Below are 22,661 nucleotides of genomic sequence, written 5' to 3' on the forward strand. Positions count from 1 at the left end.
CGTGCATCCTCGGGTTTTTAACCCACTGAGCCACAGTGGGAACTCCCCCATGCTGATTTTTTTTTAAGTTAATTTTTAAGTGTCTGAGAATAGAACTTTTCAGAGATTACTTGAATTTTGTTTTTGTTTTTGTTTTTAATTTATTTGAATCTTTTTAAGGAAGGCTGTAAATTGTTTTAGAGCCTGCAGTGATGGTCAAAACTATGCCATTGATCATTAAGCTGCCAGATCATGAAAGTGAGAATTTGGGAATGGGTTTGTTAGATGGAGGAAAGTAGCAGGCAGTGTAGTTTGCTAGAGTATTAATAATAACAAATAAATAAAAGGATTTCCAAACAATATTAAATACTCTGTTGATAATACACGTTAACTTTTCATCGTTATCAAAGGAAGCTAATTTTCTTGGCTAGTTTCATTCAGATGAATCACTTGAACCCATGATTATTTTAAATACACCTACTAGATTACTGTAGAGTAGAAAGTGGCAGTTTTTAGGTAAAGGTCTTGTGATTTTTAGAGTTAAACCTAAAGGTAGTGGTTGTGAAAGAAAAATTAAAATCAATTTAACTCCATTTCTATTTGTAAATAAAAAGTACAGTGAAGGTGTTAACAGAGGAACATGCATAAGGGAAGGACTTTTGAGTAGTGAAATTAAGAGTATTTTTATTGCTTTATTTTTGCAAATGTGAATTGCATAAAAATTTCTGTGACAGTGTTTTTGTGATGAGGAAAATATTTACTTTTTTAAAACTTATGACAACCCTGAAAGTACCTAAAGGAAAGAATAACTGATAACAAAAATAGTTCTTTGACTTTTTAAATATTTTACCTTATTATTTAACTCATGTAACTTTGTATTATATATGTATAAAATGAAAGAAGAAAGCTTTAATTTTTAAAATATGCTTAGAAAAGCTGAGTTGCCTTGTTAATATGTTATTTCTAAGAGTGATAATTTTTATTTTTTAAATAAAATCTATCAAAATTTATTTTAATGGTTATATTACAAAACCCAGTAATATAAGTTACAAAATGTGACTTATTATGAAAAGCTGTATTTACATGTGCTTTTAGGAGCACAGTTATAAGAAATATGTTCATTCTGAGATAGGTATAGTACAATTGAAACAAATCTTTGTTCCTTGCACTAGAAATCAAGTGTCTGCATATCAGAAGTATTTCTATCAATGTATTTACAGATTATTTGTAGACAAAAGGTTTTGTATAACACTGAATTTGTTGACTTTAACTCTTTAAAAATAATTTATATCTCACTTTTTTTCCTTTTAAGGCTGCACCTTTGACATATGGAATTGCCCAGCCCAGGAATTGAATCCAAGCCACAGCTGCAACTTACACTGCAGCTGTGGCAATGCCAGATCCTTTAACCCACTGTACTGGGCTGGGGATCAACCTGTGCCTCTGCAGCAACCTGAGCCGCTACAGTCCAGTTCCTAATTCACTGCTCCACAGCAAAAACTCCATATCTCACATTTGATGGTAAGATAGAAATATATATGTTTGTGGCAAAGTGAAAGGTATCATTATCTCTATTCTCCTCTTTTTTAACTAGGCATTTTTATTACCAATTTGTGAAGCAGCAGCTATGAGAAAAGTGGTAAAAGTGTATCAAGAATGGATCCAGCAAGAGGAAAAACCTTTGTTTATGCAAGAGCCAGAAGAAATTGTGATCTCTTCTTCAGACTTACCATGCATTGACAACGTCACAGACCATGATATTTCAGTGGAAGAAGGAGAAAAGAGAGAAGAGGTAAAATGATAGAACTTAGGCATTTGAATATAAATTTGAGTAGATTTTCACAGAAGTGTGATAATGTGGGATGAATAGGAAAGTAAAAATACCTTTCAATATACATTTGACCTTTGAACAACATGGGTTTGAACTGTGTGGCTGCAATTATGCAAGTTTTTTTTGGGGGGGGTAGTAAATACTCATCACATCATCCATAGTTGGTTGAATCTGCAGACTTTGGCTGACTATAAGTTATATGCAGATTTTTAACTGCCAGAGGGGTTGTCACCTTAACACCAGTATTCAAGGGTCAGCTCTAGTTGACCCTTTGTAATTTAGATAATGTAACAGTTACCTCAGTACCCTATCCCAAAGCTCTTTGATGTCACAACTCTAAAATGTTGTATTCTGATTCTGTAAGTGATTGTCTAGAACAGAATTAGATGCTTTGATAAAAGGTATAGTATTTAAAACTGTGGTACTAGATAAAAATGTATGTCGTAGTACATACTCGTAGAGTGATTACCAAATTGCCGAGTTCCCTCTTGACTGTCGTATTCATTTAGACTTTAGAAATAAATGGAACCGGGGACCTAAATTCCACTCCTACTCTCTCTTATTTCATTCTTTCGCTTCTGTGAGTAAACACCAGTATTTTATATCACAGACCAGCTTACTTAACAGGTCAGGATGGTTTTTATTCTGTAATTAACCCTAGTGCAAAAATGTCCAAGAAAGAATTCAGAATATTTTGGTTTGTGTTTAACCCTTGTCATTGGTCAGGTTCTTACCAAAAAGTTATGGTCTGGTGTTGACATTTATCTTACTAAATCTAGAAAGGAGAGATTTGCTAATCACTTTGGTAGCTAATTTAACTTCGTCAGTGGATTTTATTGGGATGTTAACATATGAATAAATAAGCAACATTTTACAGGGATTCAATGAATCGATATTTATATATGTATAAATATGTATATATGATATATGTATGTACTTAGGCCATATCCTCCCCTTTGTTTAGAATGGAAAAAAAAATCTAAGTATAATAAAATTAACTATGTAAATTATGAAATAATATTTGTAATTGAGTTTGTTACTCATCAGTAAAATATCCAATTCTTGCATCAAGCTAGAAAATAAACTTAGTGTAAATAATTTGTATTCTTCTAGTTTTTTGGTCATGTATTTCTAGCTCAATACTGAACCTACCTTGTTATCATTTACTATCCTTAAATAAAAATGATAGATGATAACTCTACCTACATACACAGTTTGAAAAAACAGAAAGGAGGGAGATAGAAAGGAAGGAAGGAAACTACAGATGTAAGGTGATGTAGGTGTATTGTATAAGTGTATTCTGTTGGCTGCTCAAATACTTCATTGTTGTTGCTGTTAGAGATGTAATTTCTTGCTAATTGCGTGAACCGAAAAAAAAAAAGATATAATCATTCATTGATTTATATTTCTGATAAATTCAGTATATGCATAAATCATTTAAAATTTAGTATTAATTATAAAATGGAGTTAATTTATAGATTCAGATAATTATAAGTGGATTTTTTAATTCACATGGTGTCTGTGAGACATTTGAAACCATGCAGAATATTAGATAGTTTGTATATGTATGGAGTGTCATGCACCTTTTAGTATGTTTAACATTACCTGGCTTATCCTATTAAATTCCAGCAGTATTCTCAATTTCTGTGATAACAAAACATTCCTACAAATTTCAGAGCGCTCTCTAAAACATGTAATGCCCACTTGGAGAACCAGTGTTAGAGATATAAACATGAAAAGACATCATTTCTGCTTTACATAATGATGCTTTAGCCAGCAGAGCATGCGGATTGAGTATTATAAAACAGTATTATTGCTATGATCCTATAGTGTGGTAGAGGGAATACCTAATTCTGCCCAAGAAAGGCTTCAGGGAAGATGTAGTATTATATAAAGATCAGGTGACAAATGGGTAAGGAGCCACAGTGTGAATAACTTCTACAAAGATATGAAAGACAGTGAAAATACTTTTATTTGACTGTAGCTAAGAGCAGATGGTTGAGAGTGGTAAGAAACGTGAGTTAGGCATGAACTAGACTCTGTTTAGTAAATTTCATGTTATTGTAATGGACTTAGATTACGTTCTAGACACTAGAAAGAATTATGAATAGAAAAATGGCCTGGATAGTTACCTCTTTCTGAAGGATTGTACCAAGCCCAGAGTGGAAGATCAAATGGAGACCAGTCTGGAGGCAAGGATGCTAGTTAGGAAGTGTCAGAAGGGAAGGGAGATGATAAATACCTGATAGGGTACAGTGGCAGTTCCAATGGGAATGTAAGGCAAAAGACAGGTGAGCTCTTTTAGTGGTGATAGCAATATTGTGATGATTAATTAGATATGAGGAATGAGAAGGTGTCTCAGGTTTCTTCTGCAACCAGAGTAGTTGCCATTCACACATGAATAGAAATAAAAATAAGTGCAAGTGTGATGGTGGTGGCCAAGGAGGCTACAGAGGTTGGTAGAAAATGGTTATCTAAATTTACTTTTAAATGTCTTGAATGTGAGTTGCTTGTGGGTCTTTCAGGAAGAACTGTTTGGAAGATGGCTGATCTGGAGTTCCACTGTGGAGCCGTGGGTTAAGAATTCAACTGCAACAGTTCAGGTTGCTGTGGAGGCATGGGTTCAATCCCCAGCCTGATGCAGTGGATTAAAAGATCTGGTGTTGCTGCAGCCTACGTCACAGCTGTGGCTCAGATTCAATCCCTGGCCTGGGAACTTCCATATGATGCCGGCGCGGCCGTTAAAAAAAAAAAAAAAATGTGGTACATAGGCGAGAAGTATAGATTAGACCATGGTATACTGTATTGAGTACTCAGAGCCGAGTTTTGATACTGCTTCTCTTCTGGCAATGGAATCAATAGTTTGTTAGACGAAAATTACCATGTATTACAACAACAAGCTCTAGACAAAATATTTTAAAAAAGACTATTTGAAGATACTGGTGTGTGACTAAAAGCAGAAAGAAACTAGAGAGAAACTTGAAGGGGACAACACTGAGTGAAGTTTCTGTTTGACTCAGGGAGCTCCTTAGTCAGCAAGACTTTGGTAGCTAAAACTCCAGCAGAAAGCTGTGATCTTAGTGATTTCAAGTATTAGTAGTTGTCTATCTTCATATAACAGGAATTTTACTACTCTTAAATAGAATAAATAGAAGCTAGTTTCTATTGTTTTATTTATGTCATTTGGATTCTGGCATTTACTTTAGAACAGAATTTATCTTTTACAAAGCTGTAAATGACATGATCCCATTCTTGAATGTGTAAATGTACAGAGGGGAGGCTTATACATTAGAAAGATTAAAACATGTCTATATCTGAAATAATACAATTTTCTGGTTCCTATATATGATTTTTAAAAATTTTTCTTTATATTTTTGTCAACAAGAACTTTTTTTACAGTGAACATATACAGTGTTTTTATAGTCAAATAGGTCCTCTTATATTTTGAGATGTTTAGCAGGGGGTCCCAGTAATTTCCAGTTTACTTCGTCAGCTTACAAACTTGTCACAGCATTCTCAATTAATGAAATGTTAAAAACTTGATATTTTGCTTCAGGAAAATGGAACCAATATTGCTGATCATGTTCGAAATTCCACTTGGACAAAAAATGGCACCTACCAAGATGTTCTTCATAATGCTTCTGAAGAAGCCACAGAACAAAACATACGAGCGGGTACTCAGGCAGTTTTGCAGGTAGGTCACTTTTTGTTTATTTTTTAAGTATAAAATAAAATAATCATTAAATATCTCATAGTTTCATAGTTTAGTATTTCAGTATCATTTTTTAAATGTAATAAACTTACTACCCACATTTGTCTGTTCTTACTATGCCATATTAATTTTTTTTCCTTAACTTTTACTTTGTAATATACATATTAATAAACATTACATATTACTTTTCTATAAACATTTAAAATGTATATAAATTGTGTCGTGTTGAATCATCATCTGCATCTTTTATTAAATGGCTGCGCCCACAGCATGTGAAAATTCCCAAGTCAGGGATTGAATCTGAGCCGCAGCTGCAACCTACTCCTCAGCTACAGCGATTCTGGATCCTTTAACCCACTGTGCTGGACTAGGATTCGAAGCTGCACCTCTGCAGCAGCCCAAGCCACTGGAATCAGATCTTTTTTTTTTTTTTAAACATTTTTTTTCTCTTAGATTTTATTTTATTTTATTTTTATTTTTTAATTTTTTTTGTCTTTTTTGCCATTTCTTGGGCTGCTCCCGCAGCATATGGAGGTTCCCAGGCTAGTAGTCGAATTGGAGCTGTAGCCACCAGCCTACGCCAGAGCCACAGCAACTCGGGATCCAAGCCACGTCTGCGACCTACGCCACAGCTCACAGCAACGCCAGATCCTTAACCCACTGAGCAAGGGCAGGGATTGAACCCGCAACCTCATGGTTCCTAGTCGGATTCGTTAACCACCGCGCCACGACCGACGGGAACTCCCTGGAATCAGATTCTTAACCCACTGTGCCACAGTAGGAACTCCTGCAACTTAACTTTTTGCATTAACATTATGTTTTTGAGATTTATTGTTAATGCATAGCCATAGTTTGTTTATTTTACACTACTCTGGTATTATAATTTATGATTATTTCACATTTTATTTATTCATTTTTGTTGATAGTTTTTTAAATTTGTTTACATTTTTTCAATATTCTAGATAATACTGCACTGAACATTATTATATGTGTACTTTTGTGCACATGTGAGAGAATTTCCCTAGGAGATATATGTATATGTATGGAATGTATATATGGAATAAATTTATGGAATTACTGGGATGGAGCATTTATACATTATCAGCTTTACTCTTACTGCCAAATTGGTCTCTAGCATGATTGTAATAATGTACATTCCCTCCAATAGTGTTTGTAAGTTCTCATGTCTTTATATCTTCCTCATACTTGAATAGTCAGATTTTAATTTTTTGCTGCTTCTAAATATATATGAAATGTAATCTCATTTTTTTTAGTGTTTCCCTTTTTTTTTCTTTTTTTTTTTTGTCTTTTTAGGGCCACACCTATGGCATATGGAAGTTCCCAGGCTAGGGGTCAAATCAGAACTGTAGCTGCTGACCTCCATCACAGCCACAGCAATGAGGGATGTGAGCCACGTCTGCAACCTACAGTGCAGCTCATGGCAGTGCCGGATCCTTAACCCACTGAGCAAAGCCAGGGATCGAACCTGCATCCTCGTGGATACTAGTTGGGTTTGTTACTGCTGAGCCACAACAGGAACTCCTAAACTTCTAATTAGTATCCTTGTTTCTGGTCTTGCCCATCCATCACCCTGTTGTATTCTCAACGCAGCAGCCAGAGGAATCCTGTAAAATGTATAGATCATGTCATTTTTCTTCTCCACATCCTCTGATGGCTTTTCAGTATCACTAAGCATAAAAGCAGAGTTCCTCCTACTGGTCTATGAAAGTTTTACATTATTGCTCCTCTGAGTGTGGTTCATAGAAAAGTACTGGCCCACAAGGTAATTACAAAATCAAGAGTGAGAGTTTAGAAACTAAGTCATTTGATACCTCTTGATTCTGATAAAAAGTTTGGATTTGTATTTTGCATTTGTTTCTTCATTTCCTTGTTCCTATTCACTTTTTAAAATTGTATTTTACAAAAGGATTGTTCTGTAAAAGATAGGAGCAAAAACTTGTTCCCTCCCCACTGGCAGTGTGAGAAGCTCTGGCTTTTTCTCAACATCATCTCCCACTGCTTTTCCCCTTCCTCCCTTCACTCTATGCTTCTTGCTGTTCCTGACATATGCTAGGCTGGCTCTCACTCAGGTTCTTTAAACTTGCTTTTCCTTTTCTTTGAAATGTTTTTCTTCCAGATTGCTACATAGTTGAGTTTTATCTTTTCTTTTTCAATTCATCCATATTCATTCTCTGCTTCCTGCCACTTCCTTAGCTTATTGGGTTCCTCAGGACAGTGAGGTGATAGTGAGTACCCTTGTTTTGCTCTGGGATTTTGGCACTACTTTTAAACTTTTCAAGTTCAGGCAGAACTTCTCAGGTTTAATTGATGTTATAACTTTTGCTTTAGTTCTTGATAAATACTCTTTTTAATTAAGAAATTTTACCTTTTTAAAGTTTTTAAAAAAGTAACAGCAAAATGGTTTTTCTATATACATTGTAATGATCCTTTTTTTTCTATTTTAATCTATTGATAGGGTATATAGACTTCTGATATCAAGGCATCTTTACATTTCTGGAGTAAATACTCTTGGTCATAAAATGTTATATTTTACTCAATTTGAACTGCTGCTGCTTTTTTTTTCTTTTTTTTTGCTTTTTAGGGCCACACCTACAGCATATGGAGGTTCCCAGAATAGGGATCAAATCAGAGCTGCAGCTGCTGGCCTGCACCACAGCCACAGCAATGCCAGATCTGAGCTGCACTGCATCTGTGATCTGCACCACAGCTCACAGCAACACCATATCCCTAACCCACTGAGCGAGGCCAGGGATCAAATACATGTCGTCATGGATCCTAGTCAGATTCATTCACACTGAGCCATAATGGGAACTCCTTTTTTTTTTTTTTAACTTTTTGAAGATTTTTGTCCATTCATGAATGATACTGTTCTCATATCTTTATATAGTTCTTGTATGTTTTTGATAACTGGATTATAGTTTTATGATAATACATTGGGGTGTTCCCATCATGGTGCAATGGAAACAAATCCAACTAGGAACTGTGAGGTTGTAGGTTCAATCCCTGGCCTCGATCACTGGGTTAAGGATCTGACATTGCTGTGAGCTGTAGTGTAGGTCACAGATGTGGCTCAGTTCTGGCGTTGCTGTGGCTGTGGTGTAGGCCGGCAGCTATAGCTCTGATTAGACCCCTAGCCTGGGAACCTACATATGCCGTGGGTTTGGCTCTAAAAAGACAAAAGACAAAAGAAAATAATAGTAATAATAATACATTGGGTAGCTTTTCTTCTTTTGCCTCTGAAACAGGTAATGTAAAATAGGGATCATCTTCTATGAAGGACGAACAAAACTGCTTATAAAGAGGTCTAAGCTTGGTGTTTAGGGACAGATCAGGGGTCCCTTGATTACCACCTCACTTTCTTTTATGGTATTGATGTTCACATCTTTTCTATTTCTTCTTGAGTCAGTTTTGGCAATTTATATCTACAAAATAATCCATTTTGTTAAATTTTCAAATTTTTTGGCATAAAGTTACCTACCAAACTTATCATTTTAAAATTCTCTGCTGGCTATGTAGGTATGTCCTTACTTTATTTCTAATGTTACTCATATTTCTCTTTTGCTTTTCTTAGTCAGAATTGCCAGACTTAACAGAGTCAGCTCTTTTCAGATATTAAAGTTGGCTTTACGTTATTTTCTCACATGATTTTACAACTGTATTTTGCTACACAGCCCATCCAGGGGATTTAAATAAGAACTATGGGTATAGAAGACGTAAATATCCTAGGTTCAAAATAGATATAATCTTCTCTTCCTCTAAAGTGTCTTTGAGAACCTTTGCATATACCTGCCACCATTTTAATAATTTTGTCCTCAGTAACAAAATTAATGATTTGATTATAGTGAATTTAATTGAAGATACATACTGATGGATCTTTGTTAGGAGTACTATTATATGCAGTCTGTTATTACCAAAACAGTCAATAAACATGAGAAAAGAGGATAGTTTTGAGCATCTCATTCAGAAAGTTATTCTTGATTTGGATATCATCTTTCATCCTAAATTATTTTTTATTGTTCTTTTCATGTTATGAAAGAATCATGGTATTATTTTAAAGCCCTATGTTTTTAAAAATTATTTTTCATTTGTTTTTTTCTTATTTGTAATTTCATATTTGTCAGATAAACATAAAAAATACATTTAATGAGCTTAAATTTCAGGTATCAAGCTGGTGGTAGAAGCAGGGTTAGAATTAACCTATAGTCGGAGCTCCCGTTGTGGTGTAGCCGTTAACAAATGCGACTAGGAACCATGAGGTTGCAGGTTTGATCCCTGGCCTTGCTCAGTGGGTTAAGGATCCAGCATTGCCGTGAACTGTGGTGTAGGTCGCAGACGCGGCTCAGATCCCACATTGCTGTGGCTGTGGCATAGGCTGGCAGCAACAGCTCTGATTCAACCCCTAGCCTGGGAACCTCCATATACCATGGGAGTGGCCCTAGAAAAGGCAAAAAGACCAAAAAAAAAAAAAAAGAGAATTAACCTGTAGTCTGATGCTTTTAAGTTTATCATAGATCACGTAATGATCAGAATCTTGAGTCTTTTCTCTTTGAATATGAAATTTGCCATTGAAATTCTATAATAAATGGCTGATGATTTCTTTTCTTAGGTGTTTATTATCAACTCCTCAAACATATTTCTTCTTGAACCTGCAAATGAGATAAAAAGTCTTCTGGATGAGCACACAGATATGTGTAAACGAATTCTCAATATTTATCGGTTCATGGTTGTGCAAGTATCAATGGACAAAAAGACTTGGTAAAAAATACTTATCTTTCATGTTTTTTGAAATTGTATATGTGAGCATAGTAATTTTTAGAGGAATTGTTCTTTCAACAGAGCTTGTGATGGTATTGTACAGGCTTCTATTATTGAATGAATGAATAAATATAATATTTCATGTAATAATCATGATGACAACAATAGTCTCCTTCACTTTATCTCAGTCATCTTGAATCAGACTTCCACAGGACCCCTTTTATTGTCTTTCTAAAGTGGCATGTGATGGCCTCCCCGTCACCCACCACCCCCAAGAATGAATACTGGCATGTGTGTATGAATAAATGAATTTATGCCTGTGTGAATGAATGAATAAGTAAATGATTGAATGCATGAATGCCTGATTCTTCACCCTGGCATTCAAGGCCATATAGAGTCAGGCTTCTGCTTACATTTCTAGCTCTTTCTTAAGCCTAAAATCCGTTCTGCAGGATGGGAAGCTACTCCAGCTTTATCAAATTGCTCTCTCTTGAGCACTTTCTAAACTTTCTTTCCTCTAGAGTATCCAGTTCCTGCCATCTTTTCCTGTTGCTGTCATAACTTTTCTTATATTCTACCTTCCTTTTTTCACGTGTCCTTGTTTTTTTCCACTTACTTCCTTTCATTCCATATTTGTACCTGAGTTACAGAGGTTGTCAAAATTGTCTTAATTCCTGAATTACTTGTGTAAATGTCTGTTTACCTCACTGAATTGAGGTGTCCTAAAAATGTACATACTGATTGTCTTGTTTTTTATTTCCTACGTTTCTCAGCCTAGTATATTACGTACTCTTGGTCCTCTATAAATATTTGTTTAATTGAATAGAGAAAAAAGGCCTTTTAGGGAGATGAGAAGACCAATTCCTCAGTTTTTGGAAAAATGGTACATGTTATTATAAAATACAACAAACAAAAGTTTTAAAAAGAAAATTAAAGTATCCCAGAAGTTCACTCTCTGTAGATAACCGTTGTTTGCCCTTTGATAAACCAGATGTTCACCAAACCATACACACAGTCACAAAATATTAAGCTATATGGATGTATCAAATTTTCTTTCTTTTTTTTTTTTTTCTTTGTCTTTTTAGGGCCGCACCTGTGGCATATGGAGGTTCCCAAGCTAGGGGTCCAGTTGGAGCTGTAGCTGCCAGCCTTTACCACAGCCATAGCAATGAAGGATCTGAGCCATGTCTGTGACCTCTACCACAGCTCACAGCAATGCCGGATCCCTAACCCAGTGATCGAGGCCAGGGATCAAACCCACGTCCTCATGGATGCTGGTCGAGTTTGTTAACCACTGAGCCATGACAGGAACTCCTATATGTGCCAGATTTTCTTAACCACTTACCTGTTGCTGGATATGTAGTCATTTTTCTGTTGGAGGAGGAGGGGACTACAGTAAACATTCTTGTGTATATATAATTTTCCTCCTTTGACTCATTCTTAAAAAGTGGGAGTATTCAGTCGAAGAATATGCCTGGTTTATGTTTTGTTAAATGGGAAAATGGTTTTATTTTGAAAAAACTTTTTATTAACAATATTGATAGAGATACATCTAGAAGTAGTTACTGTTATTAATTTATATGGAACACTTTTTGTGTCAGGTATCTTTTAAGTCTTTTTACATCCATTTTCTTTCTTAATTCTTATAGCACCCTGTGAGGTAAATAATAGATTTGTTTTGCATGGTGCTTCTTAGGCACAAAGAGATTAAGTAATTTATCAGTGTTCACACAGCTGAGATTTGAACTGCAGGCCTTCTAACCTCAGAGCCCAAGTTATTATCAGACTACTTTGGACCATTCTTTCGTTGGTTCCTCCCTTTTTTTTCTTGATACATGTTATGAATCAGTGCTCTTGGCCAGATTAAAGTTAGAGACTTGCTACATGGAACACAATTTTAGAAATGTTTTCTTAATTTTTATAAGTTCCCTTGAAGTCATAGCATTATGAGAGATTACTCACATATTCACATTGAATTTATGAGACTTTATGAATTAAAATTATTATTGTATTACAGAGTGAATGGTTATCTAATCTATGAGTGAGTTATGGTTTGACCACACATCAGAAAGATTATTTGGAAAATCTATTCTTAATTGCATATGTAGTTTACTGCAGATGGCTTTTGATTTTATTTAGCAAAGCAAGATGCCTAGGATTACAGATATGTCACCTCTGAATTTTATCTTATGAGTTGAATGCATGCATTTGGTTAATAAATTCAGGATTTTTTTGTTGAGTGATACTTCTCTATTTAATTCTGTCCTTATTCCCAGAAGAACCATGATATCTAGAGATCTAGGATCTATTGCTGCCTCTGCAACATTGTCACGTGGACTATGCCACATGTTGTTGTGCCTGGAACGGGCCTGCAAGTAAGCCTAAAAGGAGGCTCTGATAGAGACTTGGGCTATTAGCCTGACCATACACCCAACTGAAATCCCCTTGTCAGTCTCTCTCTCTCTCTCTCTCTCTCTCTCTCTCTCTGTGTGTGTGTGTGTGTGTGTGTGTATGTGTGTGTGTGTGTGTGAGTGAATCAGTTTTTGAATTGTCAAGTGCAAATAAGGTAGTTTTATGGTGTTAATAATAAGCGTCTAGAAGAAAAAAGCAAGGTGAGGATAATATAATAGGATTGGCTTGACTTGCGGTACCCAAAGGGAATCAAGGGTTAAAAGATGGCCAAACTAAAAAGGATGGAAAGAAGTGTAGAGTGATGGTCCTTGATTATTTGTCAGGCTCATTGTGATCTATTAATCTTAAAATGTCATATAGTTTTTAAAATTGAACCTGGTATAATTCTGGATATGTAATTGCTCTCTGTAGTGTAAAGATGGATTAGATGGATAAGCATCAAGGTAGAACTGTATTGTATAGGTAGAAGAGTGTTCTTCAAACAGCTCCTTAAGGTCACTACTTGATTTTTGAAGTGGGGGGATGTGAATAGTCCCCACATTCTTACCCCCAATTCATCAGCTTTTGCACAGTTGTTTATTTGATGAGAGGTATTGTGGCTGAGAAATGGCTTAAAATGACTGTATAGAGTTATAAAATGTAATTTAAAATTTTAATATTTAAAGAATTCTAAAAATTTGAACATTTTGTATTTGAGTTATTGAAAAATAATAACATTTTTTATAACATGTTAATTGAAAGTTATTCATTAACCAAAAGCAAACATGTGCAGAAAGGAAACATTAATTAATTTTTTTACTTTAAGGGAACAGATGCTGCTTGTGTTGCTCAGAGTCACGGAGTCTGTGCTGAAGATGCCATCACAAACTTTTCTACAGTTCCAGGGGAAAAAAAATATGACCTTGGCAGGTCGACTTGCAGGACCTCTTTTCCAGGCAATAAAATATAAATAAATAGATAAATAGGTGGATAGATATGTATTTTTTTCTTAAGGTTCATTGAGCCATGAACTTGCTGGGGGGAAAAAAAGCTTTATATCAGAAATTATTTCATGTTATATATCTTCTGTAGAGCCAAATAAAAATTGCTTATCTAAATAGACTATTTTCCATACATGAAAACTCACAGCCTAGTAGAGTAGAGGATATATCGGGTCTGTGAAAAAAGTGTTAAAACTGGCTGATGATACTTACATTATCTTGTGTGGTACACTTATGTATGATTGCAAAAAGCTGCGAGCAGACTTTATGAGTAACGGCTTGATTGCTTTACGAGTTTCCAAATCTCTGGGATTATTAGGAAAAAAAACTTTCTTTTAAGGTGTTCTGTAATAAAGAAAAAATTGTAAATCAAGATTCGTTCTTACCATGCTGTTCGGTAAGACTTTATTCTCTTCATCTTCATTCGAAGTATTGGTGGTAGTTGATTATATAGGAATTATATATTGTGTATTTCAACCAAAGGATAGAGTACTGACTTTAAATGCATTATGGGTTCTTTGGAAAATAGAAAGCAAGATATTTTTTAAGATGACACATTAAATGAAAATACGTGGATAAAATATTTCTTAATATCAAAGATAAAAGCTATTCAGATCTAATTCTTGGCCTTTAGTATAACCATTCAAATTAATGTTTTTTTTCCCAGATATGCTAGTTTACCTAAAATTGTATGCTGGTAGTGACTAAGTCTTTGACCAGCTGCATTTATTATTGAAACTTCTTTTGATTTCATTAGTCTTTTTTTCCTCTGTTGTTAGAACTTGCCTAATGGTGGGCGCTATTAGAAGACAAAATTTTAGCTTGCTTTGTGGAAATAATTTTTGTAGTCTGAATGTTTAAAAATAGAATGGAGAGTCATTAATCATTACTGTTTGATATTATAAACTCTTCACTTTTATATTTACATTTAATGTGTTCATTTATGTGAATTCCAAATTTGTTAATTCAAGCTTTTGAAAAACTTTTATTTTGTGACTTGTTCCTTCAGTAGGAGGATATAGCTTGAGAAATCTATAAAATCTCAGGGATACTTGCCTAATCAGTAATTTCTTCCCCTTTATAAATGAGTTTTTTATTCTATGATTGGATTTGTTATAGAATACCTTTAATTCCTCTGGTGTCTCTAAAATGAAATTTAATTTTATCCATCACTTTAGCTGAAATTTTTCAAAAGCACATTTCAGTAAATTGAGCACATCTTTAGTAACTTTTTTTTTTAGAATTTTCAAACTGTATAGTTAGTAATTCCCATCTTTAATGTGAGAATGTAAGTTTTGGTGTTTTAATTCAATAATTATTAATAATTATTTTGTGGAGACTTTCACTTCTTTTTAAACAAAATTTATTTAACATTAATGTAATGTAGCATGAATTATAGTTAAACTAAAGGGAGATTTTTTTTTTTTTCAGTTTTGGTACCTTGTCCTAATGCTAGATTGTTGGGAATTGGCAATTATTGAAATTGGTAGTAGATACTAATGATTGCATGAATTACTTGTATATGTACCAAGAAAGGATATCATGGATATTATGTGATTTAAAGTTCTGCTTGTTTGGGGGTGATTTTTAAGTAATGGAATATCTGATTTTGAACAGTGAAATCATTGTTTTTTTCTGATTATTTATCTTTGTAGACTCTTATAGTTGCCTGGATCAAAGCAAATCTAAATGTGTACATCTCCCGAGAACTTTGGGATGACTTACTCTCAGTATTATCATCACTGACCTATTGGGAAGAGCTAGCCACTGAATGGTCACTGACAATGGAAACACTAACTAAAGTTTTAGCTAGAAATTTATATAGTTTGGATCTTAGTGATTTACCATTGGATAAGCTAAGCGAACAGAAACAAAAAAAGCACAAAGGGAAAGGTAAGAGTTGTTTATAGAGATGCTCCATAAAAATTTGTTAATAGTTCTGTCTGGGAAAATCAAGCCAGAGAGGGGATGAAGTTAAAAGTCGTATTTTCTCTTAATTTTTCCTCCCTTGATTACCCTGAAGGTTAAAAATTTTTGGCAATGAGACATGTAGGTACCTTGTAATTTTTTCTTGAAGAACCTTAAATCAGTGATAATTTTGATGAGAAATAAAAGTTTTAACTAAAAGCAGACATTCTTTAGATGTGGATTATATATCTGTCTAATGTTAAAAAGGCAGAGAGGGAGAGTAACGTACATGTTCTAATAATTCTTGGCTCTAAATTATTGGTGTTTTTCACTCATAATAATTAATTGCTATCTAGAGATTACATCTCAGTCACATTTCATACTTAACAATAGTCTGGAGTGGTAGGAATGTGACCAAACTCCCTTTTCCTGGACTGTTTATTTCCTAAGTAGCTATTATTGGCAAGTAGAGATGTAGTAACTTCCACCACAGGATGGATTTTGATTAGCTTACTGCCTACCCTTTTTTGCTTGTCTAAATGTTTCACTTCTTTTATGAAACAATTGGGTAGCAGAGAATTTATGGTTGTTCATTGTTGATGGTTTATTTTTTTAAATGTGCCTCAGTTTTGAATATTATTTTTACATAAAATGAAGTTCACAAAAGCCTTACAGTACCCAAGCATTTTATCTAGTTATTTTGTAATACATTATGAGTAAACCGAAGAGTCTGAGACAAAGTAGCACACATAGTATGAAAAGATTATTGATGAGGTGACAGTACACTGAGATTGAAAATCTGCATTTCTAGGAGTGGGACATGAGTTTCAGAAAGTTTCAGTTGACAAGTCATTTTCTAGAGGATGGAGTCGTGATCAGCCTGGCCAAGCGCCGATGAGACAGAGAAGTGCAACAACCACTGGTTCCCCAGGAACGGAAAAGGCGAGAAGTATAGTACGGCAAAAAACTGTTGGTATGTACTCATTAAAATCATGAGAAATCACTGGGGCAGTATGTTTATAGTTTTTAGTAATGATGTATGTAAATACAGTTTTCTTATTGGTTGTTTTTTGTCATTAAATGAAAAGTTTCTTTTACAAAACCTTTTTTTTTTTTTTTTTTTTTTGCAGTGGTACTTAGAATCTTATGACATGCTATTATCCCTTTATGCTATCAAGATGTATCTTACAGGAGTTCCGTCGTGGTGCAGTGGAAACAAATCTGACTAGGAACCATGAGGTTTCGGATTCGATCCATGGCCTTGATCAGTGGATTGGGGATCTGGCGTTGCCATGAGCTGTGGTGTAGGTCGCAGACGCGGGTCAGATCCTGCATTGTTGTGGTGTAGGTTGGCAGCTGTAGCTCTGATTCAATCCCTAGACTTGGAACCTCCATGTGCCACGAGTGTGGCCCTTAAAAAAAAAAGATGTATCTTACATTATTGTTTTTATGTAATTTACTTTACTGTAGCTATCAATAATTTTAAACTGTTATTTTACAGATTTGAAGAAGTAGAACTCTGATTCACTTTATAGAACTCATGAATTAACTGGTATAGTTTCTTCTAAGTGAATATACTCATAAATATGAAAAATTAGGATAGCTTATTTTCAGTGCTACAATTATATAATTATATTGGCTTCACAGACTTCCAGTGAGGAATTCATGCTCTCTGTTTGAAGACAGCTGAGGCTGAGGTGGAGTATATTACTAGGTTTCTTGCTGCTTTTTAACAAGCATGGGAGAAATTTCTATAGTCTTGGAAATAGCAACAAGAAGCAGGAATAGGAAGAATTTCTGGATGTAGGATCATTCAGCATACAGTGGACCTAGCTACTATCTTGCATTTTTCCTCTCAGCGATTTGTAACTTGGTCTTCATTGTAGTAGAAAGAGTGCTGCAATGAAAAACGGGAGAGCTTTGTTTTAATCTCTTTTTTTACTCTTTTTCATCACTAAATAGCTAGATAACCTTGAACAGTTTACTGAACTCTCTAGGTGTTATTTACTTAATCTGTATAGTGGGAATGACAGTATCTTACGTGTTTGAAACAAAATTGCCTGAAGTTACTTCAGACTTTACAATCTGATTTTATGGAAGGAAATTTTCTGTGGGAATCTGTGGTTATATGGAAGGAGAATTTTCTATGGGAATATATCTATACTTAATGGTAATCAGTGAAAATGCTATTTTTTTTTTGTCTTTTTTTGCTATTTTTTGGGCCGCTCCTGCGGCATATGGTGGTTCCCAGGCTAGGGGTCAAATCGGAGCTGTAGCCACCGGCCTACGCCAGAGCCACAGCAACACGGGATCCGAGCCGTGTCTGCAACCTACACCACAGCTCACGGCAACGCTGGATCGTTAACCCACTGAGCAAGGGCAGGGACCGAACCCGCAACCTCATGGTTCCTAGTCGGATTTGTTAACCACTGCGCCACGACGGCAGCTCCCTGAAAATGCTATTATTGAAAGAAATTTAAAACCATTGTTGTAAAGATATATCAATTATATGTTCTAAAGTGTTAAGAATTACAGTTCTTTTTTTTTTTTTTTTTTTTTTTTTTTTTGCTTTCTAGGGCCGCACCCACAGCCTATGAAGGTTCCCAGACTAGGGGTTTAATTGGAGGTACAGCTGCCAGCCTACACCACAGCCACAGCAGCGCAGGATCCGAGCTGCATCAGTGACCTACACCGCAGCTGCAGCAATGCCGGATCCTTAACCCACTGAGTGAGGCCAGGGATTAAACCTTCAACCTCATGGTTCCTAGTTGGATTCGTTTCTGCTGCGCCACAGCAAGAACTCCAAGAATTACAGTTCTAAAGTAATAATCAAAAGTAGAAAGAGGAGTTCCCATTGTCTAAAGGAAGAATCAAAAGTAGAAAGAGAATAGGGAAATTTAAGATATTAAAAGAATTTAAAATGTTTCGTTTTAAATTGTTCAAAAAGAATATTTTCACAATTGTCATCTGCCTATTAAATAAGCATAGAATTATACTGATTGTAGAGGTCAAGCAGGAAGAATAAGAAACTATACAAGGAGAAAGGATATTGATAGATAAGAATTAAAATAACACAGACATTTTGGCATAAAAGTACATTTTGAAATTCTTAGAAGATGTTAATTACATCTGAAATGCCTTTCTTCATTTTATGGTAATGTCACATTTATAGAAAATATTTCTATATAGGTTAAGAAGGAATTATTCTTTTAAGTTTAAAATTTTACTTTGTTTTACTTAAAATTTGAATTTTTTTTTCTTTATGAGTGCCCTTGCAGTTTATGGAAGTTCCTAGGCCACGGATTGAATCTGAGCCACAGCTATGACCTATGCTGCAGCTGCAGCAGTGCTAGATCCCTTAACCACTGGCCAGGCTGGGGATTGAACCTTTGCTTTGCAGGACCTGAGCCACTGCAGACAAATTGTTAACCTATTGCACCTCAGCGGGAACTCCTAAAATTTGAATCTTTTAAAAAAGTTCCTTAGATATATATTTTTTCTTTCAATTTCTTTTTTTTTTCTCAAGGCTGCACCTGTGACATATGAAAGTTCCCAGGCTAGGGGTCAAATCGGATCTGTGGCTGTGGGCCTACACCACAGTCACAGCAATGCCAGAGCCAAGCTGTATCTGCCACCTACGCCCCAGCTTGAAGCAATGCTGAATCTTTAACCCACTGAGGAAGGCCTTGGTTAGAACCCATATCCTCATGGAAACTAGTCGGGTTTTTAACCCACTGAGCCACAAAGATAAATCCTATTTTTTTTCTGATTATGTAAGTAATTTATGTTTAGTGTGGAAAGTAAAGTTAAAGGAATCATAGAAACATAGTAGCTGAGAAGTGATCATTGCTCACATGTTGGCATATTTCCAGTTTTTATTATTATTATTTTTTTCTTTTTAGGGCCACACCCAGGACATATGGAGGTTCCCAGGCCAGGGGTTGAATTGGAGCTGTAGCGGTTGGCCTGCACCAGAGCCACAGGAACACCAGATCGGAGCCATGTCTGCAACCTACACCACAGCTCAGGCAATGCCAGATCCTTAACCCACAGAGCAAGGCCTGGGATCGAACCTGTGTCCTCATGGATGGATTCTAGTCAGATTTGTTTCCACTAAGCCACAACAGGAACTCCTCCAGTCTTTATAAAACCATATAATGGGTTAAATGTTTATCTTAAATGCGTACCTGAATGTGATTCCTTTTGGCACCTACGTCAAAACAATCTGTCTAGCTTGTTCATTGAACTAATTTATCAAATAAAAAGTTAAAGCATTACAAATTTATTTAGAAAGGTACCTGTATAAAGTTGGGAAATAATAAGGGGGAAACAGAGTAAGTTAAGATATTCTTTAAACATATTTGCTTAAATTTTTAAATTAATTTTTTATATTCCTCATGAATGTACATAGTTAAAAAGTCAAACTGTGATCAATCAATATAGATTCTAGTACATCTTTCCCTTATCACCACTCCCCATCCTCTTAGTTCACCTCATTAGAGACAGTGGCTGTAAATAATTTTTCAAGCCTTCTTCTAAAATGAGGCATATAGCATAGTATATACTGTTATGAACCGTGGCTTTTAGACATTTCAATGAAAAAAAAAAGACTTTTAAGTACTCAATGTGAAAGCCCTGTTCTGAGCATTGGGGATATACATGTGAACAAAGCAAATAAAATCCATTAAAGCTGACACTTCTAGTGTCAGGGAAGACATAATAAACACATAAACCAAATATATCAGGAAGTATTAAGTGCTCTGAGGAAGAGAACAGTAGAGTAAGGGACAAGAGTTTAAGAATGAAGAAATGGGACTTTTAGACAGGGAGGTCAGTGAAGGCCTGTCTAATCATAAGGTGTAAGAACAGAGACCTAATAAAATGAGAGCAGGTGCCTAGGGGGAGAGTGTCCCAGGCAAAGCTCTTAGGAGTGTGCTTTGGTATTTAAGGAAGTGTATGGAGGCCAGAGTGGCTGGAGTAAGAGAGAAGAGAGTGCTAGGCGGTAAAGTCAGGCTGTAATGATAGAGCCTGAAGATTATTGCACTTCAGAAAATGTTGAATGCATCAGATTTCATTACATGGCAGTACCATAATTTAACCTGTGTCCTGAAGATGGACATTTATTTCCAGTTTTGTGCTGTTAACAGTGGTACAGAAGGTAGCTCTGATAGCTCTTCCATTCTTATTTATTTATTTATTTTTTTGTCTTTTTAGGCCCACACCTGTGACATATGGAGGTTCCCAAGCTAGGGGTCTAATTGGAGCTGCAGCTGCCAGCCTATACCACAGCCACAGCAGCACCAGATCCTTAACCCACTGAGCAAGGCCAGGGATTGAACCCACAACGTCATGGTTCCTAGTTGGATTTGTTTCCACTGAGCCAGGACGGGAACTCCTGTATACTTCTATTCTTTGTGCTTTGTATGCAGATATGTCTGTAGGTTTAATCTGTAGGATTTGAGATTAAATTGCCTTAAAACAATGAGCTACCACTGCACATCTATTATAAAGGCTGAAATCCAGAATATTGCCACCACCAAATGCTGACAAGGATATGGAGCAGCACTAACTCTCATTTCTGGTGAGAAAGCAAAACGGTACAGCTACTTTGGAGGACAATTTGGTAGTTTCTTAAAAAACTAAACATACTCTTACCATAAATTTCCAACCAGCCTTGGCATTTACCCAGGGAAGCTGAAAACATATGTCCACACAAGCATCTGCATGCAAATACTTGTAGTAGCTTTATTTATAATTGCCAAGCAACCAAGATATCCTTAAATAGATGAATGGATTAACAAACTGTGGTATATCCACACAATGAAATATTAATTGAAAAGAAGTGAGCTCTCAGGCCATGGAAAAAATAGGGAGGAGACTCAAATGCATATGGCTAAGTGAAAGAAACCAATCTGAAAAGGTCACATACTGTATGATTCCAACTATTTGACCTTCCGGAAAAGGGAAAAGTAAAAAGATGGTAAAATGGTCACTTGTTGCCAGGGCGTGGAGGTAGGGAGCAGGGCAACTAGGAAGGAGGAACAGGTGGAGCTCAGAGAGTTTTCAGAGCAGTGAAATTATTCTATATGATGATCTAATGGTATATGCATGTTATTATACAGTTGTTAGAAGCCCATAGAATATACAGCACAGGGTTGATTTCTAATGTAAACTATGAACTTTTGTTAATGTCAGTATTGGATCATCAGTTATAGAAAATGTACCATACTAATGCAAGATGTTGATAGTTTGGGAAGCTCTGGTTTAGGGGTGGAAGAAGGGAATTTATTGGAACTCTTTGTACTTGCCACTCAGTTTTTCTGTAAGCGTATAACTGCTTTTTAAAAATTAAAATGTATGGGCATACCTTGGGATATTGTGGGTTTGATTCCAGACTCCAACAGTAAAGAAAATATCCCAGTGAAGTGGTCACAGGAATTTTTTAGTTTCCCAGTACATATAAAAGTTATGGTTACACTGTATTACAGTCTGTTAAGTGTATGGTAACATTGTCTAAAGAAACAGTGTACATACCTTAATTTTAAAATACTTTATTGCTAAAAATGTAGCCATCAGTCTGAACCTTCAGCAATTCGTAGTCTTTTTGCTGTTGGAGCGTCTTGCCTCAGTATTGATGGCTATTGACTGGTCAGGGTGGTAGTGGCTGAAGGTTGAGGTGACCGTGGCAGTTTCTTAAAGTAAGACTGTTAGTGAAGTTTGCCACATCCGTCAACTCTTCCTTTATTTTTTATGTGGTGTTAATTTTTGCTGTACAACAGTGATTCACTTATATATATATATAGACAGGATAGATTTAGCATAATTCTTAAGGGCCCTAGGATTTTCAGATGATAAATAAGGATTGGCTTTCAATTTAAAGTCACTAGGTGCATTAGCCCCTAACAAGAGTCAGCCTGTCCTTTGAAGCTTTGATGCCAGGCATTGACTCCTCCTCTCTAGCTATGAAAGTCCTAAATGGCATCTTCTCCCAATAGAAAGCTCTTGTGTCTATATTGAAAATCTCTTGTGTAGTGTAGCCACTTTCATGAATGATTTTAGCTAG

General features: G+C 35.6%; 1 protein-coding gene across 13 annotated transcripts in view; it reads left to right on the forward strand.

Moving 5' to 3' along the window:
* Positions 1-22,661, forward strand: part of RALGAPA1 (Ral GTPase activating protein catalytic subunit alpha 1) — a 231,376-nt gene that overhangs the window by 63,382 nt on the left and 145,333 nt on the right. For all 13 annotated transcript variants that reach the window (XR_014808956.1, XM_021099154.2, XM_021099150.2 and 10 more), the window contains exons 11-16: positions 1,574-1,771; positions 5,367-5,504; positions 10,150-10,298; positions 13,516-13,645; positions 15,346-15,583; positions 16,410-16,571. Coding sequence is in view for 11 of the 13 variants with exons in the window: in XM_021099154.2 (XP_020954813.1) it covers positions 1,574-1,771; positions 5,367-5,504; positions 10,150-10,298; positions 13,516-13,645; positions 15,346-15,583; positions 16,410-16,571 (1,015 nt within the window). In the remaining 2 variants the exon portion in view is untranslated. The remainder of the gene's footprint in view (positions 1-1,573; positions 1,772-5,366; positions 5,505-10,149; positions 10,299-13,515; positions 13,646-15,345; positions 15,584-16,409; positions 16,572-22,661) is intronic.

This window comes from Sus scrofa, chromosome 7 (genome assembly GCF_054392235.1).
Source record: "Sus scrofa isolate SSC_HxYL_T2T_F1_AM1 chromosome 7, Sscrofa_HxYL_maternal_Yorkshire_Landrace_v2.0, whole genome shotgun sequence".
Taxonomy (NCBI): domain Eukaryota; kingdom Metazoa; phylum Chordata; class Mammalia; order Artiodactyla; family Suidae; genus Sus; species Sus scrofa.